Below are 26,445 nucleotides of genomic sequence, written 5' to 3' on the forward strand. Positions count from 1 at the left end.
GACCTGGACCTAAACCCAACCCATTACCATTCCTAGCATGTATGTCCCCGCAAATTTTATTATAGGGTTTTATATATTGGCCATTTGCCTTTCGTACAAATATGTCTTTCAATCATCTCATGTCAAATCTAGAAGTTCGGAGCATGTAAATAAATTTGAAATTTTTTTTTTTTAACTTTGAGCACTACATCAATTTCAAATCTAACAAAGATGATTGCGATGTCATTGTACCAAATGAGTAAATGGTCAATACATATAGGAAAAGTTTATATAAAGTTGCAACCTTAAAATGTAGAATTACAGAGGCATCTCAAAAATCTATCGAAAAAGTAGTTTTAATGTTGAAAAACCCTCTATTTGATCATCTCAACATCAAGATGTATGAATATAAAAAAAAAATAGTTTTTGCATCTCATAAATAGTGCATCTTGCAACACATTATCTAGGCCATGCATTTTCAATATTTTCATATGTTTATAGATCTCCTAGATTTTAACTATTTTTAGAGTTTAAAATTTTATAATTAGATATGAAAATAGATTTTAAATTAATCGTAAGAATTTTTTACAACAAAATTACATGTTATGCTAAAATTTGGAGGTGCGTCTTAATTGGATTGTTTAAAGTTGCAACCTTATAGAAACCGCACCCATACGGACACTTATATTTCTCAATAATATTATCTTTATTTTCTTTCTTTTATTTCAATTGCTTGAAGTAGAGGATACACTGCATGAATAGCTGAAGTAAGAATGCCTGGCCAAAGAAAATAGTGACGTCTCCAATTTCACCGATCCTTCTAGAGTCCATTAAAAGTTCCAAAAGATAAGCTAGAATGGGACTACGACCCTAGCTCAAATATCAAAAAAAAAAAAAAATGTTGTTTTGGTTTTAAAAAAAACCCAAACCTTGACGATTATCGATTTCAAACGACACAAATTTCAAGCCCTAAAATCATGCATTTAGTAAAACATTATGTTGGCCATCTATTTTCAAATATTTATACATCAGATAGATCTGCACCAACTTTCTTACTTTAAATTTCATAATCAGACATGGAAATAAAATTTCAAGAGTGTCATAGTGGTTTTTAGTACCAAAACTGCATTTAATAAAGTGCTAAAGAAAATTGAGAACAAGCTAATGTTGTTTTTTTTATTTATACTTAATTTATTTGAGTTGGTATTCAAAATTAAATTTAGAGACTTTAGTATTTTTCAATTTTTACTCGAATTCTTTGACATGATATTCAGAATTAAATTTAGAGATCCACTATCTTTCAATAGCTACTCTGGGATTGTATACTATAAGACAATTCATTTTTTGTACAATGAGGTCATAATCATTATTAGTCATTGGATCTAAAACCAAACAAATTCAAATGTGATACAATAATGGAGAATTTTTTATCGTGGACATTGTATATGATCAATGACACAGTTCCAACCGCTTGATTTCACATCTAATAGTCAATAATGGCTATGATCTCTTTGTAACAAATGGTCTTATTGCATATATTTCTTTGCATCAAATTTCATTAATGCTTTTTTGTCAAAGGTGGAGCTTGTATAAAGCTAAAGACCTAAACAATCAAAGTAAGCCGCACCTTGAAAGAGTATCAAAATATGTTGTTTCAGTACTAGAAATCTTTGTGATGATCCGAAAGTTTATTTTTATCTCTAATTATAAAATTTAAAGCTTAAAAATAATGCAGGTTGAATATATTTATAAACACTTCAAACTATTAAAAATTGACAGTAAAAAAAATCTCCCCATTATATAAACTTTTGCCCTTTTTCAATAGCTGCGCTGCTAAAGAGCATATGGGTCATTTCTCCAAAAAAAGGTTTTGCCACGAGGGTATTTTGGATAATCTAAGTGTAGAGTCGACATTATCTATTTTAGGATTGCCCCTGCACAATGGGATATTTTCCGTATTAACATTGGGCTGCAATAATTCACATTGGATGGGCATCTTTTTAGACCATGAGATTTTCCACACAAGCCTCCTTCCACTCAAAAACCAAATAATATAAGACCTACTTTTCATGTTAAATAATAGGAAAAAGTTTATATAAGGTTGCCACCTAAAAACATATTGGAAAAAATTGTTTTAATAATGAAAAACTCTCTAATTGATCATCTCGACATCAAGATGTATGAATATAAAAAAAAAAAATATTTTAAGTCTTAAAAATAGTGTATCTTGCAACACAATATCTAGACCGTCCATTTTCAAGATTTTCATATGTTTATAGATCTCTTTGATTTTGACTATTTTGAGAGTTTAAAGTTTTATAATTAGCTATAAAAAATAAATTTTCAAATAATACTAATAATTTTTTATACTAAAATTATATGTTATGATAAAAATTGGAGGTGCGTCTTAATTGGATTATTTAAAGTTGCAACCTTATTGAAACCCTACCCTAAATAATATAAGACTCTAAATATAATAATAATAGAAGATTCTAAAAAGATAAAACCAACCCCCTATTTCTTAATCTATAATTGGGAGGCTAGCATATATTTCATTGATAATTCCCATGATTTCTCTCCCTCAAATGATGAAAGACTACTAAATTATTTTCTTGAGATTTCATAAATGTGTCATGGAAATATCTTTTTTTGGTTTTTTTTTTTTTTTTTTGAGATTTACAATGATTATTTTGTTGTGCATTTTATCAAGGGGGTGTTTGTGAGCAAGAAAAGCGCAACCCAATTTATGAAATTTAAGGGCATGTTTGGCACACATGAAAATACTTTCGTGAATGTAATTTTATGTGAAAGGACTCCATCATGTAATCAGGTATGGGAGTTTTTGCACATCGATTGGCTACCTATTGGTATGAAAAAATAAGTTATAATTAATTGGTATTAAAAAATAGCCACACCTAGTCACATGAGGGAGCTTTTCACATGAAAATACTCACGAATTTTCATGTGTATGTGCACAAAAGTTCCAACGATGATGCACATCGAACAGATCTTTAAACAATTAATTTTTTTTAGAATTGATTATTTAGATAATGTGTTACAAGATGGGCAATTTTCATGACTTGAAAATTTTTATTTTTTATTTTTATATCCGTGCATCCTGACATTGAGACAATATTTGAAGGTTTTTAGCATCAAAACAACATTTTCTGATTGGTTTTGAGGCTGCCTCATTTCAATAGTGTAAGGTTTATACCTTATATAAAACTTTTTCTTCTTTTTATTGATAATACTTGAAGCGAATAATTTCAACATGATATGACATTTACTAACACCCCATTTTCATCGATGGAAGGAGTAAAAGGAGAACCTCCGAACAAAAAAGATTTGAGTGTTCAAAAGAATGTTGGACTAAGAAATTATTTCGGTATCCATTTGCAAATCTGCAAAAGCCAAACAATAATAAATTAAGATTTATCTAAAAGGTGTTTGAATCATGATTGACGTATGGCCTGTGATAGTGTAGCCGACTATAAATAGTTGGATAATGCTAAGACGATGATGATGATAATCTAAATGGCATTTGAATGAGTAATGCTCTCAAATCGAGCAATCAATTTGTTCAAATCGAGTAACAAAGGGATTGCTCAAGTTGAGGGGTGTGGCTGATTCAAATGCATCCTGTGGCATTTTTGCCACTTCCCGTTTATTATTTTCTCTGCATTGATAATACTTAAAAGAAATAACGTTATTGCTTTGCTATTTTTCATTGTGGTTAAAGACTTAGTGTCAAAAAATAACCCATTTTCATATTTTGAGCACCGTGGGTATGTGTAGCCATTAAAGGCCTTATGAGTGCTTATAAATAAATTTATATGGTAGAAAGATAAAGTGTGGTCCCGTGTGGGCCATACTAAGCAAATGATATTTGCTGATATTGGACTGTGTTTAATGTGCTACGCCGGTCTGGTTGGGAAAAACCCATGTTAAATGGGCATAGAGAACTAAACTGATGAGGGTTATGAAAGGTCATCTTTGATGAGGTCGGAGTATACTCAGATGAGTGAGCCGAGTGACTGTGTGACCTTTGTGTATGATGGAGGCCTTTAGAGACGGAGTTAAAGCCTCATCCATATGACATCACACGACATGCACATTGATAGTTATTATCGAGAAAGCGAGTCACCTTTCAAGGTGAAGCGTATGTATATGCGAGAGATAACCTATGTGTACCATTGAGTTATATATTGCATTAATGTCTGCGACTTTAGTTCGTCTCTAGGGGAGAACCTAAAATCCATAGACTGAAACTACGACCCTTCGCCTATTGGCTAGACTTTGGTGACCCATTAATAATCCACTGCATGGATTGTGGGTCATGGGCAACGTTGGGTCAGTTTGAGAAAGCATGTATGGTTTGTAGTTCATAGTAGAAGGTGGAGTACCGCAGTGTACATCTATTCCTAAACCATATGAATTTTCCAATCAAAGTATTTAATATTACTTATTTTGATAATATATGATTTTTATAATTGTTATTTGAATTTTTTTAAATCTTTGGATATTTTATTTATCAAATTTGGATATATAAAAATAAATATATTGATTTAAATATTCAAATATGATTTTATGAATTTTTAAAAATATTTTTATTTCAAATATTGCATAGGAGGCCCAATAGGACTTATAGGGCCACCATTGCAAATTAACTGAGGCCCATTATGTACATTAATATGTGGCACACCCCACCTAAGATACTTTCTATTTAAGCTCTAAAGCTTGAGGGATAAGAAAGTGTTGTTTTAAGAAAGCTTAAGCCTTTAGAAAATTTTGAATGAAATTTTGGTATGTATGAGAAGACTTATGCATAAAATAAGAAAGAATAATATTATCATATATTAATTTTTTATTTGAATTAATTAATGAGAAAATAGTTTAAGAAGTGAGGGATAAATGGTTCTAGCACATTCTATATGAAGTTGATAACCCATCTATAGAATGGACGGCTCATATGTCTCACCCCATAAGTCACCCAAGATCAATTGTGCACTAAAAGACCTTAAATCTATTCAAGCACTATAAAAAGGGTTGTACCCTATCCAAATCTCTACACCCACAACTTTCTATCTCTCTCATAACTCTTATAAGGGGCACACCCCATTCTCTCATCTTCGAGATCTCTCTCTCCCATATTGTGAAAGAACTTAAGGGGTTTAGGCTATTCCGAGTTGTCATCTCTCAAACCAAGTTATCAGAGTTCACCTGAGGGTTTGAGTTTTGTGATTAACGGGGTTCATCTTCCATTGGTGTGGATTGTTCAAAACTTGTTTTCTTGGTTGAGATTGAAGGTTAACCATTAGATCCTGTATCATCGGAAGGTGGTGACTCGGTGTGAAGTGTAAAAAGCCCGGTTGAGGTAATCTCTAACGCCCTCTTTTTGTTTCTTGATTATATGTTTGTTGCTTTCTTCATTCCTAATCATAAGTTGTGTATTCTCTTCGTTAATGAAAAGTGAGGTTTTGAATGCTTCAAGTTCTTGAGATCTTATTATATTTTTTTTTTCTTGTTTTATTTGAAGTTATTATATTTAAAAAAAAAATTAATTATATACTCTGGCTAGATCACATGAGTCCTTCTTTCACTTCGTACATGTAAGGGTATTTTGGAGAAAGGGGTACTCCAAATATTTTGAAGCTCACCTAAATGACCTTTGTTGGTCATATGAAGGGTGTGGTTCCGTAAGGTTGCAACCTTAAACAATCAAATTAATGTACACCTTTAAATTTTATTATAATATATAATTTTAATGTAAAATATGCTTAGGATTATCTCAAAATCTATTTTCATATCTAATTATAAATTTTAAATTCTAAAACTGATTAAAATCAAGTAGATCTATAAACATATAAAAAACTTGAAAATGGACGGTCTAAATAATGTATTGTAAGATATATTATTTTCGAGACTCAAAATCATTTTTTTTAGTCATAGTCATACATCGATGTCGACATGATCAATTAGAAAGTTTTTCAACATTAAAACAACTTTTTTCGATGGATTTTTGAAGTGTATCCATAGTTCTATATTTTAAGGTTGCACCCTTATATAAACTTTTTCCTTATAGAAATTCTCGAGGCTATTCCCTCGTGTGCGTGGGTGTGTGTTTATCAATGAAAAATCCTAAAACCTTTAAGTTTTATCGGTTTCTCATGGTGATTATTCTGTCCATTCTATGTAATTAGATGTACCACAATTAGCCATGAAAAATCTTCTAAAAGAAAACTTCATAAAAGCATCCTCTAACGTAATTCTGACTTTTCAGCATATTATTCCTTCATTTTCCCAAAGATTTTGAGATTCTCCACTGACAAATAGGCTTTTCAAGGCGGGACAACTTTTGAAGTTTCTTCATTTGTTCCACAAATCAGGTAAAGAAACTTATTTCTCTTCGTGCATTTAGTTCAAAGAAACCTTAACATGATTGGTACGTGTGAAAATAATGTTGTGAAAGTATTTTCACGTGAAGTTCAGGTGCAAGAGGTTTTCACACATCCGTAATCAATTGGTTTGAAAGAAAACCCCCATCTAATAACATGGGGGAGTTTTTTTATGTGAAAATATTTTTATAGAAGTATATTCACACGCACCAAACACACCTAAGTGTTTGATTGTGGGGAACGTGCTACCTACATGACATTTCCTTCATTCGATTTTGGGAAAATACCCAACCCATTAACTGTTTTATGCTATTTTTTCCTTAAGATCGAGTATTTTAGGTGGATCTTGGAGAAATTGAATAGAGTCGAATCATATGGGGAAATCTAGATAGCATCGCTTGAATAGGTTGTCCCCGGGAACCAGGAGCCTTGGAAAATGGAAATTTTGAAAGTTGGGATCTTTTGTTTGGTACGTCGTTTGTACCAGGAGAAGGGCTAGGTCATGGTGGTAGCACCTTCATACCTAGTTACCACATTATGGTTTCCAATCCTGTTGACATCACCCATTGACACGTTAAAAAAAACTAACTCGCTAATCTACCTGAAAAACTGGTAGGGGCTAGTTTTCCCCACTAAATTACCTAAAAATATGGAAGAAAAAAAACTTGTATGTATTCACAAGTTATTTCAATTTTGTTTGTTTGGTTAAATTAGAAGCTTGAGAATTTGGAAATCCGCTTATTTTAACATATGAGTAATGTTTTTATAGGACCCTCCCCCACCCATGTATGTAGGACCTTAAAGGATATCTAAAAAAATTATCATATGGATGTGTGACTTGACTTTTCTATAGATCCGTGCCAAATTTAATGGTGATTCCTTGGGGTCCTACACACATAGGGTGGGAGAAGGTCCTATAAGATCATTTCTCTTAACATATTTGTTACAAAGGTCATAGATTAGAGGTTGAAGTTTGTCTATTGAATGAGATTTTTTTTGTCATAAGATATACTATGTATTAGTTACAAAATAAATGGTTCAAATCAAATAATCTTGATTCAATTAATCACTAACTCACTCACACGGGATGCCTTTGTTGGTTTTCTATTAATTGGGTCTAGTGTTAGAAAGTTCGATTTGGATCAAGTAATCAGTCTTCGCCCGAGCCGATTACTCGGGCCGAGTCTAAGTAACTCGATCTGATTAGTGTAAAGTACTGTAGCAACAAAAAAAAAGATAAAAAAATAGGAAATGTACGTTTGAAGTAAGATGAAGAAAAACATTTTAAAATGATGTTAAAAAATAATAAAACCATAAATTTTTTTAAAAATTGTGACTGGGGGTGTTTTTGAAACACTTAAAAAATGTAAAAATGTAAAAAAAGTATTTATGACCAAAACACTTTCCAATCTTTGCCAAAATGATAGAAAACATATAAAAACGTAGCCCAATAAATTCTTTATTTTTTATATCTTTTATAATTTTTAATTTGTTTTAATATCCTTGAGTTGGATACCTTGGGACAACTGAGGCTCGGCAAGGGCCTAAGCCTGAGTAACTCGGCTTAGTAGAAACTACTCGGCCGATTTCTCAATCACTGTTTGGGTTGGACAATCTTTCAATTACTGTTTGGGTTTACTCTTACGCTCAATTGGTAATTGCTATTTACAGCATTCACCTCTTCATAGACATGGGTTTCTATCAAACATGAAACCCATCCGTCACTGCAATGGGCTTTTAATGCGGTTGATAGATGAGACATCTAAAATATGACCACAGGCTTAATATAAACTAGTTTGAGAATTTCAAAGCCCTTCCATACATACAATTTTCTCCCAATAACTATATTAAATAATTTTATCTCAAACAAATCATACGATGACTCCAATATGCTAGAAATTCTCATCAAATATACCACAACCAATTAATTACATGAATGTGTTTACGGCTGAAATGCCTATAGCTACATGGTTCTAAAGAACTCTACCGAGAAGGGAACTTTGGAAAAGATAATTGTGCCCCACACACTTTCTTGTGTTGGTTCTTTTATTCTATATATAATGGTAATACAATGGTATAGTGTACACTTTCCGATCTTTCCCTTTTTACTATCGATGATAGAGTTCTTTTGTACTCATTTCCTTAATCAAAAAACCATTTGATGATAATTAAAACATAAAAGAGAAATTTGTTGTAAATTGATTAACAAAAAACAAGTTCTTTTTCATTACAGGCACCAAAAGAACACTAGGAACCTTGAATTTTGTAGATCCAATAGCAATATTTGCATCACTAATATGTGAAATAGTTAATTATTCGTCATTCCCAACGATGATTGTATTTGTGCCTTTAAAGAGACGAAGATTTTGTAACTTACCTGGATATCCTGTCATATGAGTGGAGGCACTTGTGTCCGGGAACTATTATGAGTCTTGTGAATCAACTATAGTCATTGCAGCAAGTGTCTGAGGAATATCTCCTGCTTGGTACTTGTGGTTAAATCGATGCCAGTACTTGAATGCAGTATGTCCAAGTTTCCCACAAATTTGACATTTTTCCCGAGGTGTCTGAGCAAACTATTGTATCTAGGAATCTTATTGGAAGGCTTGATCCATGTGTCGTGGAGAAAGTGTATCACCACTTTCTTAATTTTTCTGGTTCACTCCATGACTCACATGTTTTATTTGATTAATTTGATCAAAACCACGATCCTTGAGAGTTGAAGAACTGTTGACTACTAAAGTTGTTTCTCCCTCTACCTCTGTAATTCGGTTTACGTCAGTTGCGTCCAAAAAAAAAATTGTTGTCTAACAAAGGCTATATTTTGACTTATCTATGAGTATTCATCAGAGATATAGGGCTGATTTCTAATCTCATGGCTTTGAAGAAGATGTATAATTTCATAATATAAAATAATCAGATGTTGATGATTGATGTCTTGTATTCTGAGAGAAAATATCTACCAAAGGTGGAGTCAAGGAGACGACTCCGGAGGGCCGTTAAAAGCCCGAAGGGCTTGAGGGCTGGAGGGGTCGTCCTGCTAGGTAGACTAGGTGAACTCGGCCCCTATGGGGGTTCGGGGGCGGTAGCCCCGAGGGAAATTTTTGTATCCGTACATGGGGTATTTCGGTATTTTGTACCATTTATCTGAGACTCGATATATATTGTTGCAATAGGGGGTCATTTAGGGTTAAAGAAAAAACACAGATTTCTTTATAATCAGAGTGAACATAGATGCATGAGGAATAGAGCTATTGTAACCCTATTCTCTATTGCCAATAAATAAGCTATCATCTCCCATGGACGTAGGCACGTTACCGAACCATATATATCTTTGTGTTGGTTGGTCATCTCTTTCTTTTGTGTTTGTTTCTTATTTCTTGTTTTTGTGGATTACTTTTAGGGTTTTTTACATCGGATGCTTAAACATAGTGGTAGCAAAACTCTCATAGTTTGAACACTTTCCAATCTTGTTACATTCTACAATGGTAATATTTTGGTTATATTAAGTTCTCCCTGAAATCGTAGCAATTGATTGGACATCTAGGGGTAAGTAAAGCACAGTTTTATTGCGGGCCATGAGAGCAGTACCAAATCAAAGCGAACTCTGAATAATTTTGCAAACAAACTTGAAAGCCTATCAAATAAATTCATCTAAAAAAACTTCTCAATTGCATCCTCAATATAATTGAAAGCCATGTTAAATACATATTTGATGTCCAATTATATATTTGAAGTGAAATGTGGAGCCAGACAATGTCATGCTTAGCTGAAAATGGATGGCAAATGGTTAACTGGTTACTCACTTTCACAATTTGCATACAAAACCTGGTGATGGAGGACCATGCTATCCTTGCCTCCAATGGCCGAAAGAAAAAGAAAAAAAAAAGAGTACTGGTAAAACCTAAAGAAAGAGATAGAAATCTTAACCTCTCTCTTGCATCATAAGTATTTATAGTCTTAACCCTAACCAGAATGTGATTTGGGCCACCTATTACAAAGCTTACATAACAAACATGGCTCACTCTGGCTTTTTGACAAAATTGGATATCATAACTTTGTATGCATGCATTTAAAAGACCTTTTCATAGAGTACCAATAATCCTAATTCTACCTGCATTTTGAAAGTTAAAAACATTTTGAAAGCCCACTGCTCACAATTGGCTACATCACATGAGTTCAGCCCTTGGGCTCTAAGTCCACCTCAAATCGGGTCCAAAGACCAAGTTTAAAGCCCTAATTCCATTATGCGAAGAAAGTTCTTACCTTCTCGTCTTACCAACAAAAAATAGGACTCTCAATTACCAATATTCTAAGGACACTGTTTGTATGAGTCCATGTAAAAGTGAGTACCTATTTTTGAGATAGATTTTTGAGCCTAATTTTTAAAAATATAGTGTCTTTAACGTAGAGATCATGAATATGAAAAAATAAAAAAATTGAAAATAATAATTTTATAAAGAAACAGTTGGACCGATTAGTTTTAACTGTTTTTAGATGGACCATCCATTTTTAAAACCTCAAGGGAAGCAAATGTAGAAATGTGTCCCCCCATGAGACAATTTTCCATATTTTAAATAATCATAGGGCCAAATCACACTTAAAATGTCATCTATCTAGAATTTCATCCATTAACACACCTAAATTATCAATTATTCTAGCTCATGTCCCATGTCCTTTGATGAAACTATTGTAATGATAGAAATTTATCAAAACACATTTTAAAATACATCTATTTAACATTTCACATTCATCAAAACACACATGAAATCTCAAATTTCTAACTCATGATCACGTATCATTTGATGGGGTTTTCAAAATTAAATAGACAAAAAAACCTAGGATTAAATACTTCATAAGAAGAAATAGTTAAGATATTAAATAGTTAATATATTGAATACTTCATATTTGACAAATTTATTTGAAATGAAATCAAAATATAAAGGAATAAAATGATATTGATAAATTTCCCTAAATAATAAATACCACCAAAAACCACTATACCCCTAAGGTCTCAACTACTATCATGGTCTCCCTTACACAGGCTTACCTGTCTGCCTCAACTCTCTTCCGATTAAACCCCCACCATGTGAGGCTCCCTTCACTCTCTACAAATCTCAGAAGACTCTTTTACACCTCCTCCTCTTCTTTCTCTCTCTACAAAAACACCCACTCCTTTCTTTCTCAACATTCAAATTCTTTCCCTGTTCTTGCTGCTGCTTCTGCCTCAAATAGGAGAAATAGCGGTCTCCCCGTCAGGAGAAGAAGCAGTACTTCTAGAGATAAAAAGGAGGGTGAAGAGGGGCAGAAGAGAGAGGAAATGGAACCTGTGTTTAATAGGAAGCGAGCTGAAGGGAACGATAGGGACAAGCCGAAGAACCTTCAGTTGAAAACTCGCAAACCGAATCCCGTTAATACTATATGTTATGTTCAGGTAAGTGAATCTGAGTTTTTTTTTTTTTTTGACATTTTTGCTTTGCTGGGGTGAATAGAAATTCGTGTTTTGACATTTTTGCTGGGGTGAATAGAAATTCGTGTTTTGCTTTGAAATGTCTGGTTTTGAAATTTTGGGTTTTTATTTTTTTCTGGTAAAAATATGTCTCAGCTAAGGGATATTTGGGTGTCTAATTTTATCTGTCTGCATTATTTCTCCTTTTTTTTGTTTTTTTTTTTTATCATTCTGCATGGAAATAGTAAATAGAGTTATGGTGGGTGTTGGCTTGAAGCTTTTTTTCTTTTTTTTTTTAGGTTTTTTGGTTAAGATTTATCACGAGGAATAGATATTTTGGGACTTTAAATTTCTCCCTCAATGGTATTCTCCGTTTCTTTGATGGGTTTTTTCATTAGGACTTTCTGGTGTTGATTAATGGCCTTTGTAATGGGTTTTGGTGATCGAATTTTTTTTTCATCTTTTTTTTTTTTTTCCCCCTTATTGGTGTTATTTGGTGGGTTTTGTTAATGGGTTTTCTATACTGATAACTGCTTTTTTGGGATAGATTTTGGGGACTGGAATGGATACACAAGACACTTCTCCATCTGTTTTGCTGTTTTTTGATAAGCAAAGATTCATATTCAATGCTGGAGAGGTAATGATAGAGGAACTCTTGCTATAGATTCAGACGTATTTCTTTTAATTTTATTTTTTTCGTCATTTCCTTTTCCTTTTCCTTAGTATATGCTATTCATTAGATTTGCTCGACCACCTTCATAAAATTTAGAGTATTAGCAGGTTCGTATTCAGAGCTGGAGAGGTAATGATAGAGGAACTCTTGCTCATAAACTCTGATGAATTTCTTTTGGTTTTTTTATCTTTCTCTTTTCCAAAGTATATACTCTTTTATTAGTTTTGCTCGACCACCTTCATGAAATTTTTATTAGTTTTGCTCGACCACCTTCATGAAATTTTTATTAGTTTTGCTCGACCACCTTCATGAAATTTACAGTTTTAGCAGGATTAAAAGGATGCTTCTTGACTCACTACTAGAAAAATTTGGTGTACCAGGGTTTGCAGCGTTTTTGCACTGAGCACAAGATTAGATTATCAAAGGTACGGTGAATATTCTTTAAGATTTGTTTCTAGTGATACATATCAAAAATAGAAAAAGATTACAACAATTTTGATTAACTGGATTCTCAAAAAAAAAAAAAAAAACAGAATTGATTAACGGGATTCAGTTAATGATAAAAAATGATTATTTGTTAAGTGTACCCATTCAAGTACACTGATGCAGGTACACATGGATAATTGTATAGCTTCCACTGACTTGATTGTGATAATTTTTTGTTTTTTGTATTATAGTTATTAAGTATAAGGAAAAAAGCAGCCTTAGTTATGCTGTGTTCTTATTTCAGATTGATCACATGTTCATGACTCGTGTTTGCTCAGAAACTGCTGGTGGCCTTCCAGGTCAGTACTTATCGATTGTTTATAAGGCAAAATGGCAAATATAGCGTAATCCAATGGACCAAGGGTTCCCACAGGGTTCATTACCATTCAATGAAATAGCCAATGGTGATGAAGAGTGAGTGGTGCTCACCTTTTGGTTCTTGTTCTTTTCTGGTGGGTCTCCTCCTCCTTCACCGTCCCATTATTTCATTGAATGCTGATGATCCCCATGGGTCATGGTTTCCGTTGTCCGTCGAATTATAATGTACCTTCATTTATATATTGCCATTGGTTAACTTGGGTCATTAAAGTCATTGTTCATCAATATGATATTTTTTATAATGGGCTTTTACATGAGAGGTTTACCTGAATGTTGCATAGGTCTGCTCTTGACGTTGGCTGGCATAGGAGAGGAAGGGATGACTGTAAGTAATAAGTATCAATTCAAACGTTATGAATTTGCCTATGTTTTCTTCAAATTCGTCGATAGCTTAGATAGCTCTACAATTTTGTACTGGAGCCATCATAATCAACGGGGTAGCCATTCAAAAAATGGGTTTTCTTTCCTTCCTGTAATAGCAAAGGAAAGTATACTATGAATTCAATGGATTACAGAAAACCATAGCCCAATAGTGTCATGATGTCCAATGAAATGTGAGTGGCAAGGAGGAAGAGAGTGGTACCCACAATTGTGGTCATGTCCTGTTCTGGTCTCCTCTCTCCCAATCATTGCATAATTTGCATTAGATGGTGACAACCCAAATGGACTCTGGATATGCCATAGTCCATTACATTGTTGTATATGGCAACATATATATGTTCGTTCTTCATTGTTATAATTTGTAATTTCTGTCTTGTAGATCAAAATTTGGGGTCCTTCTGATCTCAAATATCTAGTAGATGCCATGCGTGTATTCATTACAAGGTCTGCTGTGGTGCACACTCATAGTTTTGGACCACCTGCTAATGCCAGTGAAACTATAGGCTTATATAGAGAGCCCATTGTTCTTATTGATGATGAGGTCATCAAAATATCAGCGATTCTTCTAAGACCTAAAAGCTCCAAAGGTGACCAAAATATCGGAGTTATGGGTTCAAATTCACAAGAGAAGTTGGGTTATTTTCCGAAGGCACCGACCAAGGAAGATACGGTTTCCAAGCCTGGTGATCTTTCTGTTGTTTATGTTTGTGAATTGCCTGAAATTAAGGGAAAATTTGATCTAGCAAAAGCTGTGGCCCTTGGTTTAAAGGCTGGACCAAAATACAGGGAGTTGCAGCTTGGGAATTCTGTTATGTCTGATCGTAAAGACATCATGGTGAGCAAAAATTTCGCATTCCTTTTATGCATCATCTCATCATCATTGTCGTCATCATCATCACCATCACTGCTATTATTATTTGAATTGGCCAGTATTCTTGAAATTAGACTGGAGCAGCCAGTTAAACCTGGTTGAAGGCTTGAAGCCGAAATAACCCAAATTGGGTTCTTTTAATTGGACTGGTTAGCCTTCTAGGTACAGCCAGATTGACAAAGCTGGCAACTTATGGGCATCCCTTCCGTGACTGATGAAACTAACATCAAACTGGATTGTTCTGGGCTCCCACTCTAGAGCCAATTAAAAGGCCCAATCTGGTTACTAGAGGTTTCAAAAAAGAAATATAAAACACACAAGACTCATACCTTCACTGCCTGGGACTGCATACTTATCTGGTGCAGTCAGAACTATGCAGTTTTTGGTGATGTCCAAAAGCCAAACCTAATATACATCATATCATTATTAATTCTATAAATGGTGTTTGGGGGAGGTGTGATATTTCCCACATATTTCCCCTTGGTAGTTCGGTAAAGTTCCTCCAATCAATCTGGGGCTTGTTTGTCCCTGGAACTGCCATCAAAATTCAATTTGATGGTGTTTGGGGGAGGTGGGATCCAATAATATCTTTTGCACTTTGGGGTCCAAGCTATATTTTGCTAATGCAGATGTAGATTTCTATGTGTATAGCCTCATAACTCTTTTCTTGCGATTTACCAGTCAATAACACAACCGAAATCTTTTCTTTGATTTTGGCTGAACCAGAGTTTTGACCTTAAAAATTTGTTGCATTTCTTCAAAACCAAATTAACCATAATATGGGTTCTGACCTTGAAAAGTCCTTGCGTACTATTACCTGAGCTACTTTGCAGAGGAGAAAAAGTTGATGCATTGTTTCCTCATAATACCCTACATATGATGCACCTATTAGTTATAGGCATGCCATGGGTTCTGAGGATCTAAGAAGGGTGAGGACCTTGAACTTTCCCTTGACCCGTCCCAAGCCCGGGTAAAAGAGGTGGGCTGCGTTAGGTAGACAGCCGGCATAAAACTTTGCCACATCTTGAAATGGAGGACCAAGATTCATATAGCTGACTCCAATTATCTGGGATAAGGCTGATGATGATGATGATCATTGTTAATTCTATAATGTGTTGCTTTTAATAATTTTTTAAAAACTTGAACTCCATTCCCAACTGGAACAAAGCCAAACCCCATTTAGTTTGTATTTATTTGAAAATCTTTCAAAAAACTAGTGAGTTTTCCAAATCTGGTAAAATATATTGTGTCATCGACAAGTTTCAAAGTTGGGTGGAGTACTTACTACCACAAAAACTACAAGGTGTCTGACTGTCTGCATATAAATTCTGAAACCTAAAAGGTGTCTGCATATAAATTCTGGTATATTTAATATAACCAAACTAGAGTTTTCTAAAACTCATTCATGCTCCAAACCAAATTTGCTGGAGCGAGTGAAATCAACTTGTGTTCACTTTTATATACTCGTTTTAATAATAGTTTTATTTCTTATGTAGGTCCATCCAAATGATGTGCTCGGCCCTTCATCTCCTGGACCCATAGTTATTCTTGTGGACTGCCCCACATTATCTCATGTGCAGGATTTGGTGTCACTTTCATCTCTTAATGATTATTATGTGGATTCTTCAGATCCATCTAAAGGGAGTAAGAAGACTGTGAATTGTATGATTCACTTGGGTCCTTCTTCTGTTACAAAGACTGCAACTTATCAAGAGTGGATGGCTAGGTTTACTGAGGCCCAGCATATTATGGCTGGTCATGAAATGTATGTCTTCTTACTATTTATGTTGGTATCTATAGTATTGAGAATGAATAGCCAGTTTCAATATAGGATTGGCTAAATTAATCGAAAAAAATATTGTTGTTCATAATTGAAAAAAGGGTTGTTTGTCTTGAAACCAATTTTCAAATTCTAACTGGATTAGAGACCTAAGCATCGATTAAAGTGTGCTTCTTTCCTATTTTCATTTAGAGAAATTCATTTAGAGAAATCTATACACATGTCCCCCGAAAATATCGTTATTATAGAAATCTGCCCCGAATTTTTGTTATTACATTATACCATTTTTTTCTCTATCATCCTTCCCCCCTCCCCCCCCCCCCCCCCACCCAAACAAAAAATGCCCTACTTCGGACCTTCAAGGTCCACAGTGAGAAGGCCATTGTTCGCAAAACCGGCCGGTCCAAACCGGAACCTGCCGGTTAGATCGGTACCGGCAAGGTACCGATACCGGTTAAGGCCGGTTTTGCGGTACTACTCAATAGACGCTTATCTTCAAAAAAAATTGGTACAAAAACCGGCCAGTTCGATATTGAACCGGCGATATTTTCTAAAAACCGGCCGGTTTTCAGCTTACCAGACCGGTTCGTCGTTATAACAACGTTTTAGGGTAAATAACAGTAACTTATAAATAACATCGTTATTTTAAAATTCAAACCGTTATTTGTAGAACGAAAACTGTGAATCCAAATTTCACCACTTTTTATTCAGTTTGCGGCAATATTTTGGTTTTTTTTCGTGTTTGAATGGTTTAAATCACTATATAATGAATCTAAAACAATAAATTTGGATTTAAACATTGAAAAAAACGAGTTTCTTGGATTGAAATGGCGGATTTTTTAGGTTTTTGAAAACTTCTGCCATTCTTTCAATAATTTCCTTAATACCTAATGATTCTTCAAGAAAGTTGAGGAGTTTGATTGCTATTCGAAGCATTTACTAGATTCAACTTTAATTTGATCATAAAACAAAAAAATAAAGGGTTTAATGGTTGCTGCTCCAAGAACCTGTGTTCTACCCAAATTGCGGATTTTTTGTCCATTTATTGGTTGTTTGTTATCAAAAAAAGTTGTGTATTTCAATAATTGAGGCTTTATAGCTCAAATAAAATTACTATGTTTATTTATTATTGAGTAAATTTTTTTATATCAATTTTTTCGTTGCATCATATAATGAAAATTTCATAGATCTTGAATTTCCGCATTTTCTTCAATTAAATAAAAAATTACGAATATTTTTTGATGATATTGGGTGCGTTTGAAAGATAATCAAAGCCTTTACAATGCATGTATGTTTATTTTTTCGATTATCCAAACATTGAGGGTTGTTTCTTGCTCAAAATGTTGCTTCATTTTTTGGGTTTTTGAAAAGTTGATTTTTCTAAAAAAGATATTTTGTTGAAGAAAATTATGTTTTTTGATAAAATTGAGAAGTGTTTTTCTGTTGTGCTTAATAAATTATATTTAATAGAATTATGATTTTTTAATAAAATTACATTTTTTTGATGAATATGAGAAGTATTTTTCTATTTTGCTTAATAAAATTATTCCTTTGATAAAATTTTTTTTTGATAAAATTGACTCTTCTTTTTGATAAGTGCATGATAATGTCGCTCGATTTTTTAGTTATCTTTTTTTTTTAAGTTGATATATTTATACTTGTAATTATGGAAATGGGATATTTTGTTTTTTAAAGTGCATGTAAAAATTATGGTTGCCTTATGTTCAATGAAACACTACACTGTCTTGTATGTGCTTTGTTCTTCTCCTTTTTCTTTATTTATTTTTTTTGTTCATTCTCTATCAAGTTTTTGGAATGTTATGGAAATAGCCTTTAAAAGATCAACCATTTTTTAAAAAATCGGCCGACTAACTCGGGATCAGTCACTGGCCGATCCTGATCTGGCCCGATTCAAGAGAGAGAGAGAGTTATACAAAGATCTTAATTTCAAATCATCCCTCATTTGATAAATTGATTTTTCTAAAAAAGAAAAATTTCATTTTGCTTAGTAAAATTATATATTTTTTTATCAATATGGGAAGTTTTTTCTATATTATATGACAAAAATATCTTCAAAAAAAATATCCTAAGCTATTTTCAGGCACAGGACCATAGTATTTGAATATTACTTTATAAAAAGTTGCTTCAATTTTTTTTTTGTAAAATAAATATATGTAATAAGATATTATACATTTAGTCTAAATATTTTTAGTTTTTTTTTTTTGAAATTTTTTGGGAGTTTTTGACCCTTTTTTTTAAAAAAAAATCAACTTGACCGGTTAGTCCGGTTAACCACCCCGGTTAGTCCGGTTCCGGTTCAAACTGCTTCCAGCCCCATGTCCAGTTAACCGTTCCGGTTTGATTTTGCGAACACTGGAGAAGACAATCTTTAGCTTTGGATTTTCAAGATCCGAAGCTAAGACTTGAAGTCTTGGCTTAAGTCGGAACTCACTTGACTTAAAAAAGATTGCGAAAGTTTTGACTTTCAAGGTCCATAGTCAAGACTTGTTGAAATGACTTCAGACTTTGAAGATACAAAGTCATTTTGAGAAAATTTGACTTCAGACTATGAAAGTCAGAATTCAGTAAAAGAATCATAGTAAAAAAAAAGTTGTAACTTCTGTCTGAAAGTCATTGTTACTTCGGACTTTCAAGGTCCAAAGTGGGGACATTTTGGGGAAAAAGGGGAAATAATTTGGACATAAATACATAAAATGGGGTTTTCTATAATAACGGTTATGTAGGTTGACATGAGCGTAAATTCTCTTTCTTTTATATCAAATGTGCCTCTAGATCTATTGGCTATCTATCAAATGCCTTTAATTCTCTGGGACTGTTTTATATCTATTGATGTATGAACTGCTTCGACTGAACAAATTGCAGAAAAATAAGAAGCTTTCAGAACAAAGGCAGAGATCACTTATATCTCTCGTAACCTAAATGAAGCCAAACTGTGTTGTGCAACTTTGAATCTTGTATGCACAACCATCAGGAAAATAACATCCATTTAAGTGGTAGAATCAAGGATGATTATTCAGAAAAGGGCAAAATATCCTTTATTTATGGACGTGAAAGTACCCATGGTTTCTTAGTTGTGGCTGAAGTACTTGGGTTTTTCATAATCATCCAAACTATCTTTACATAAGTAACCAAACTAGCTCTAACTACACCTTACTCGCGTATTCACTGTTCCATGTGTATGCAAGCTTTCTTTTGAAGATTGTTTCATGCATCTCTGATTTCATTTCTAATTTTCTATATGAATATATTCATATCTTGCTGATTTTCATGTGCAAATTTACATACAGTGTTGTCCTTCCTTTCATTTCTTACTTCTCTGCAGAAAGAACATAGAAGTACCAATTCTATTAGCCAGTGCTCGATTCGCTTCTAGGTTTAATTATCTCTGCCCACAGCTGTTCCCATCTCCAGGATTTTGGTCTCTTAATCAAGTTGACTACCATCCAGTGGACCCCATTACTTCAAGTGAGGTTTGTTCTGTTGTTTCTCCTTTGAAGTGGAAGGCCTGGTAGTTACAAATATCCTGTTATGAGTACAGTTTGGCACTTACTTTTAACATGTTCAAATCATCTGAGATGTTCATTTCTTTTTCCTAGGCTGTTCCATCAAGTATCTGCAAAACTATACCTGCGGAGAATCTTCTAAAGGTATGTATGAGCTAAAGCTCATATATTTTTGACTGTGACATTAGTCACTTGATTTTACTTTGTGTTTCATCTTTTTCGTTCTTCTTCTTCTTCTTCTTTTTCTTTTGGTGGTGGGGGGGTTGGGGGGCCGGAAGGATATATACTGAATCAAATTCTACTATCCTCTGCACATAATTATGCTGTCCTATGTGATGAGCCATAGAACCTTGGAAGTTCCTCTCTCTCTCTCTTTCTCTCTCTTGCCCCATTCATTAGGTTTGTTGATCAATCAAAACAGTATTATATTCATGTTTCTTCTAGAAGTGTTCTATTGATTACTATAATTCAGGAAGAATGAAGCATGAAGGTGATGCCATTCTCTTAAGTGCCTTCTAGAAGTGTTCTATTGATTACTATAATTCAGGAAGAATGATGCATGAAGGTGATGCCATTCTCTTTAGTGCATAATTTCCATTGGAATACTGTCTTGAGGTGATAGATGTAATCTTGAACATTACGTGAATACAACTTAATCATCCTGTTGATGTTTATATAAATCCAGAATTTTGTTTGGTTTGTTAATGATATATTCTCATCTTACTTACCTACATAACTTCTTATTTGAGATTCTCTAAAAAACATTTCTCATGAGATCAATGAGGGCAGGAATGGAAAGAATATATTTAGATTCATATAGTTGTCGTGGGATATCAGCTTTAGAAAGTTTGACAGCTGATAATTTTGGCAGTTGATCTAGTGAGAGACTGTGGAATCAGGCATTAGAGAAATGGTGTCCTCTGTTGTGTTATTCATGTTTCCTTTTCACATTGAACCAGACTTGATTACCCAAAACAAACGATTTCTTATTTTTGTTATGCCTTTTAGGGTTTATAAGGGGCCTCTAAATGATTTTTACATCTTTTTCCTCATCAATTGAACTTCTGCAGTAATGAACTTTTATTTTATTTTATTTTATTCAGTTTCAGCTGCGCCCATTTTCCCAGCTTGGGTTGGATAGATCTGTGGTTCCAAGTGCATTGACCCCAAAAGAGGCTATTGATGAGCTACTTTCAGAGATTCCCGAAATTGTTGAAGCTACGGAATGTGTTAGGCAACTGTGGAGAAGGGCTGAAAAGGCTGTGAAACCCATATCACATGCACCCAATAACTCTGTTGTTGAAGAGCCTTGGATGAATGAAAATGCTTGCCTAACTACCTCAGGATCAGAGAATTTTAGTTCCAGAATACGCAGTAATGGTGACGTGGAAATTTATGACTCTTATATACCAAGATGTCTGGAACATATAACAAGGGAAGATTTGGAAATTGTTCTTCTTGGAACTGGTTCATCGCAGCCATCCAAATATCGCAATGTCAGTGCTATTTATTTGAATCTCTTCTCGAAAGGAAGTATGCTTCTAGATTGTGGTGAGGGAACTTTGGGGCAGCTGAAGAGAAGGTATACTTGTTTGATTTTCTTGGAACTTTTGCCGTGATTGTCTGAAATATTCTGCTTCTTTTCCCCTTCATGGACTGAAAGATTTCAAATTTGATTGTTTACTTTTGTGAATTTTCAGTCTTTTCCTTACCTTTTAACTAAAGAAATATTTCTTTTTAACACCAAATTCCAGCAAAGTATTGGTTGAAAGAAAACTTGTAACTTTTGCACATTAACAGTGTGCACTGGTCTCTCTCTCTCTCTCTCGCTTGCTATATATGTATGCTGCTCTCGCTTGTTATATGCTGATGGATGGTGGGCTTTTTCCCTTTCATTTCAGATTTGGTGTAAAGGGTGCAGATGATGCTGTGAAAAGATTGAAATGTATTTGGGTTTCTCATATTCATGCGGATCACCACACAGGCCTAGCCAGGATACTTGCTCTGCGTCACAATTTGCTGAAACATGAACCCCATGAACCCTTGCTTGTTATAGGGCCAAGACAACTAAAGATATTCTTGGATGCTTATTCAAGACTTGAGGATTTAGATATGCAGTTCTTAGATTGCAGACAAACAACATTGGCCATGAAAGATGCTCATGGTGATCCTCTTAAAATGAATGTGGGGCAAAATAGTAAATTTCTTGAAACAATACATGGGCAAAATGGTTATTTTCCTGAAACGCAAAATGGGAAAAATGATAATTCTCAGTTTGTGTCAGATGATGAAGAGTTCATGGAATTGGGAGGAATAACAGAAAGAGATGACAAAGTTGGGCATGTATCACCTCGAAAGTCGACACTGTTTGAAGGTGGTAAAATGCAAAGCTTTTGGAGAAGACCGGGATTTCAGGGCAATATTTTTGTTGATATTTCAGGGATTCAGAAATTGAAGTGTGTTTTATGTGAATTGGGGTTGGATACTTTGATCAGTGTCCCAGTGGTGCATTGTCCACAGGCCTTTGGAGTGGTTTTGCAGGCTGCTAATGGAAAAAACAGCTTAGGAGAGATGATACCTGGTTGGAAGCTTGTATATTCAGGGGACACGAGGCCTTGCCAAGCTTTGATTGAAGCGTCTCAAGAAGCCACTGTTCTGATACACGAGGTACGTCTTTGGAAGTAGCCATCTTGTTTCTTTCTAAAGAACATTGGGTTCTTTGCATTGTAGTTAGTGTTGTCTGCAGGGGATTGGTTGTTAAGGATATTCAGGTAGTTCTTAACTTTTAAAAGGTTCCAGAAGCTTTCAGAATTTTGAAAGAAATGGTGAATCCATGAAAGAATATGATAAAATCAAATATCATCCAACTATAAACTGTTCAAGTTTTGGAAAATTTCATGAAACCCATCTCGAGAAATGGGAGGATGTGGTGAAGCATTTGAGCCGTAAAAAGTAGCCTTTCCGAGGTTTAACCTTCTAAAAAAAAATTAAAAAAAAAAAAAAAAAAAGGGAAAAAGAAAGTAGCCTTTCCTTCTTTTCCTTGAATAATTTACATTCGATTCTCTCTCTCTTCTCCCCCACCCATCCCCCTCCCCTCCACGTGCCGGCACGTGTTTTTGTGTGTGCTTGCACATGCACATACTCGCATAGAAGATATCACTTATGCAAGTTAGTTTTGGAGATGACATGTTTTTCCTTCGTTATGCAAAACTTATTAGGGTAGTGTGATCATGATCCCAAAAACCTTGCCTTGTGCTGATTTTTTGGATTGAATCATCTGGATTTTCTTTGGAAGTGGAGTCGTTTCCGTACTCTACTTTTTACGCTTGATGTATCCTTCCCTCCACACACACTGAGCACACTTGTGCATTGCGTTGATAGAAACAAGCTCAGGATTCTATTGAATTCTCTTTTTGATATACAACAATTCGGATTGTGGAAACCATTGATTATAAACAACTTGAATCGTGAAAACTGTCAATTATGTGTTCTAATGAGGTCTTGATCGTGTTTTTTACCGGTTTTTGCAGGCCACTTTTGAGGATGGCATGGTTGAAGAAGCCATAGCTAGAAACCACAGCACAACAAAAGAAGCAGTTGAAGTGGGAGCGAGCGCAGGAGCTTACAGGGTTGTATTAACACATTTCAGCCAAAGATACCCCAAAATCCCAGTTTTCGACGAAACCCACATGCACTCCACTTGCATTGGTTTTGACATGATGAGTATTAACATTGCAGACTTGCCATTGCTTCCTAAAGTAGTCCCACATCTAAAGCTTCTATTTAAAAATGAGATGGTTTCCGATGAAACTGAAGAGATTTTGGATCTAGAACCAGCAGTAAATCAATAAGTTTGAACTCTGAGTTTCTTGTATTTTTGTAATTTTTCTGTTTCTTTTAAATTTAGCTGTAGCCTCTCTTTAGCTTCTGTTAAAAAGTGAGATGGCTATGAACGAAATCTCAGAGATGTTGAATGTAGAAACCAGGGGAGGTGGTTAACTGATCATCAATTTGGATGGGAATAAGTTGGGACCCAAAACCGGTTCGGGATGATATGGGTCCCCGTGTTCCCCTAAATACCCTAATTTTATTTTTATTTTTTTTAATATTATCTAACGTTTTTTAGGTTTTCTTAAATAACCACCTTATAAATCCCTATTATAATTTTTATTTATTTTTTAATGTTTTTTGGATCATCGATGCGGATCAATCCAAAGTTGATCTAGATCGCCCATCCATAAGTCTACCGGCCGGTTCTGGTTCTTACCGACCGAATTTGATTGCATGCGATGGAAGTAATAAATAACTTGTAGTCTTCTGTTGGTTAGCTATGAGAATAGGGTGTGGTTTTTATAAGGTTGCAAACAATCTAATTTGGGCGCTTCTCTAAATTTTATCATAACATGCAATTTTGTTGAAAAAAATTATTAGGATTATCTCAAAATCTATGTTTATATCTAATTATAAAATTTTAAACTCTAAAAATAGTTAAAATCAAGTGGATTTATAAACCAGTGTTCGCAAATTCGGTCGGTAAGAACCAGAACCGGACGGTTAGATCGTTACCGGTGGGGTGGGGAATCCGGTTAGGGCATAACGGCCGTTATTTGACACATACCCGTTATTTTCATAGATCAAGATTTTGCAGCTTTTTTTTCTTTCATTTTGTAGTTTTTTTTTGTTTTTTCAATCAAATATTGATGTTATACACCGTAAAGTTTCTATAGATTATCTATTATTGAATCAAAAGTCGAAAAACAAAGAGTTCTTGGAGGATTGAAATGGTGATTTTTGAAAATTATAAATTTCCATCATTCTATCAAATATAGCTTTAATACCTTATAGATTTCATAAAAATGGAGGGCTTTGATTGATTGTTTAAGGATTCAATGTTTGCATATTTCAAATTTTCCAAAATGATGAAGATTTGAGGTTTTTTTGGGCCTGAAGTGCTGCTGCTCGATGAACTGTTTTTATCCAAACAAATTGATTTCTAATCAATCAATTGATCGATTTTTATCGAATTAATCACTGAAGTTTGATCATAAAGTCTTTATCTATCAAATAACTATTGATTAAATTTTTTTATATCAATTTTTTTTTGCTGCGTTTTTTCCTGAAATTTTTGTGAAGTAAAAAATTCGTAACTTTTTGAATAAAGATCTCAATAGTGAATAAGTTTTCATGAAATTTGGAGCATTTGAATCTTAATTGAAGTATCTATCATATCCCCATATCAATTTGTTCAAAAAATGAAAGATTTGGGGTTGATTTCGACTCTAAAGTTTCTATATTCTTTGGCTCGATTTTAAAGTTCTTAAAACAATTTTTTTTTAATAAAATTATGTTTTGTTTTTATAAAAATATGAAATTTGTGATGAATATGAGAAAAAAGGAATATATTATTTTTTTTAAAATTTATATATTTTTGGTGAGCTTGTTGGATTGTTTTTAATGTTATATTTTTTTTTACAAAAATATGTTTATTTGTGATGAATATGAGGAAAAAATTTGTTTCTTTTTAATGTTATACATTTTTGGTGAGCTTGTTGGATTGTTTTTAATGTTTTATGTATTTTTTATAAAAATTATTTTGTGATGAATATGAGAAAAAAATTATTTATTTTTAAGGTTATTTTTGGTGTATGTTACTGATATCTGTGTTCTCAGCTTCTTGTTTAGTTGTGACATTTTCTTCTAATTTGTTTTTTTATTTGTTACAAGCTATCTATCATTTGTTGCACCTTCATACGCCTTAAATATGTTTATTAGCCTCTATGAAGAAAAGAGGTATAAACTAAAAAGTGTTTTGCTCATCCCTCATGTCATGTTGAAATGGATAAAAGCTTAACCTGTTTTTTTTTTTTATTTAATATGCATCTTAATTCTACATTTTAAAGTTGCCATCATATATATATATATATATATATATATATATTATTTTTTATTTTTTTATTTCATGTTAAAACCCAACTCAAAAGGTTACTGAGTAAGTGAGGTTTGGCCATTTCAAAATCGATTTGGCCATTTGAAAATCGACTTGGCCATATTTTTTTAAAATATGCGATTTGGCTATTGGAAGCAGCACTGAACACCTTGGCCCACACCCTGCATTTGATAACCAAGTTACCAAGTAAATGAGGTCATGCTACAAAAAACTCCGCTCTCAAACCCAATTCTAAACTGTATTAAAAGGTTTTTCAACATTAAAATAACATTTCTCAACATCAACATTAAAACAATATAGAAGCATATATTGTTGCATCATCCATTGTTAGTTGGACTTTACCCATTAAATTTATGTGAAATTATAAATTGTCTTGTATATTTTCATAATATTCAACTATTAAATTATATAAAAAGTTGTATCAAAATTTTTTATAAGATAAATGTATGTAATATGATGTTGTATACTTAATCTAAGTTTTTCTATTTATTTTTAATTTTTATGGGGATTTTGACCCTTTTTTTTTAAAAAAATCTACTTGACCGGTTATTCCGGTTCCGGTTCCGGTTCAAACTGTTCCCA

General features: G+C 33.7%; 1 protein-coding gene across 3 annotated transcripts; it reads left to right on the plus strand.

Moving 5' to 3' along the window:
- Positions 1-11,376: 11,376 nt before the first annotated feature.
- TRZ4 (tRNAse Z4) lies at positions 11,377-23,922 on the plus strand. Of its 3 annotated transcripts, none has more exons than XR_016055587.1 (12): positions 11,377-11,808; positions 12,371-12,460; positions 12,877-12,921; positions 13,227-13,281; positions 13,642-13,685; positions 14,121-14,576; positions 16,109-16,377; positions 19,736-19,878; positions 20,010-20,060; positions 21,020-21,498; positions 21,818-22,583; positions 23,447-23,922. XR_016055587.1 is itself a non-coding variant. In XM_006853542.4 (12 exons), exons 1-12 carry the CDS (start codon positions 11,401-11,403, stop codon positions 23,765-23,767), a joined length of 3,132 nt encoding a protein of 1,043 aa, XP_006853604.3. In that variant the 5' UTR covers positions 11,377-11,400; the 3' UTR covers positions 23,768-23,922. The 3 variants fall into 3 exon arrangements, 1 of the variants encoding a protein (XP_006853604.3); XM_006853542.4 differs by having other exon boundaries at positions 19,736-19,883; XR_016055588.1 differs by lacking the exon at positions 23,447-23,922 and having other exon boundaries at positions 19,276-19,883.
- The last annotated feature ends 2,523 nt before the right edge of the window (positions 23,923-26,445 follow it).

Source organism: Amborella trichopoda, chromosome 5 (assembly GCF_054954075.1).
Source record: "Amborella trichopoda isolate Santa Cruz 75 chromosome 5, AtrichopodaSantaCruz75HAP2 v2.0, whole genome shotgun sequence".
In the NCBI taxonomy this organism is placed as follows: domain Eukaryota; kingdom Viridiplantae; phylum Streptophyta; class Magnoliopsida; order Amborellales; family Amborellaceae; genus Amborella; species Amborella trichopoda.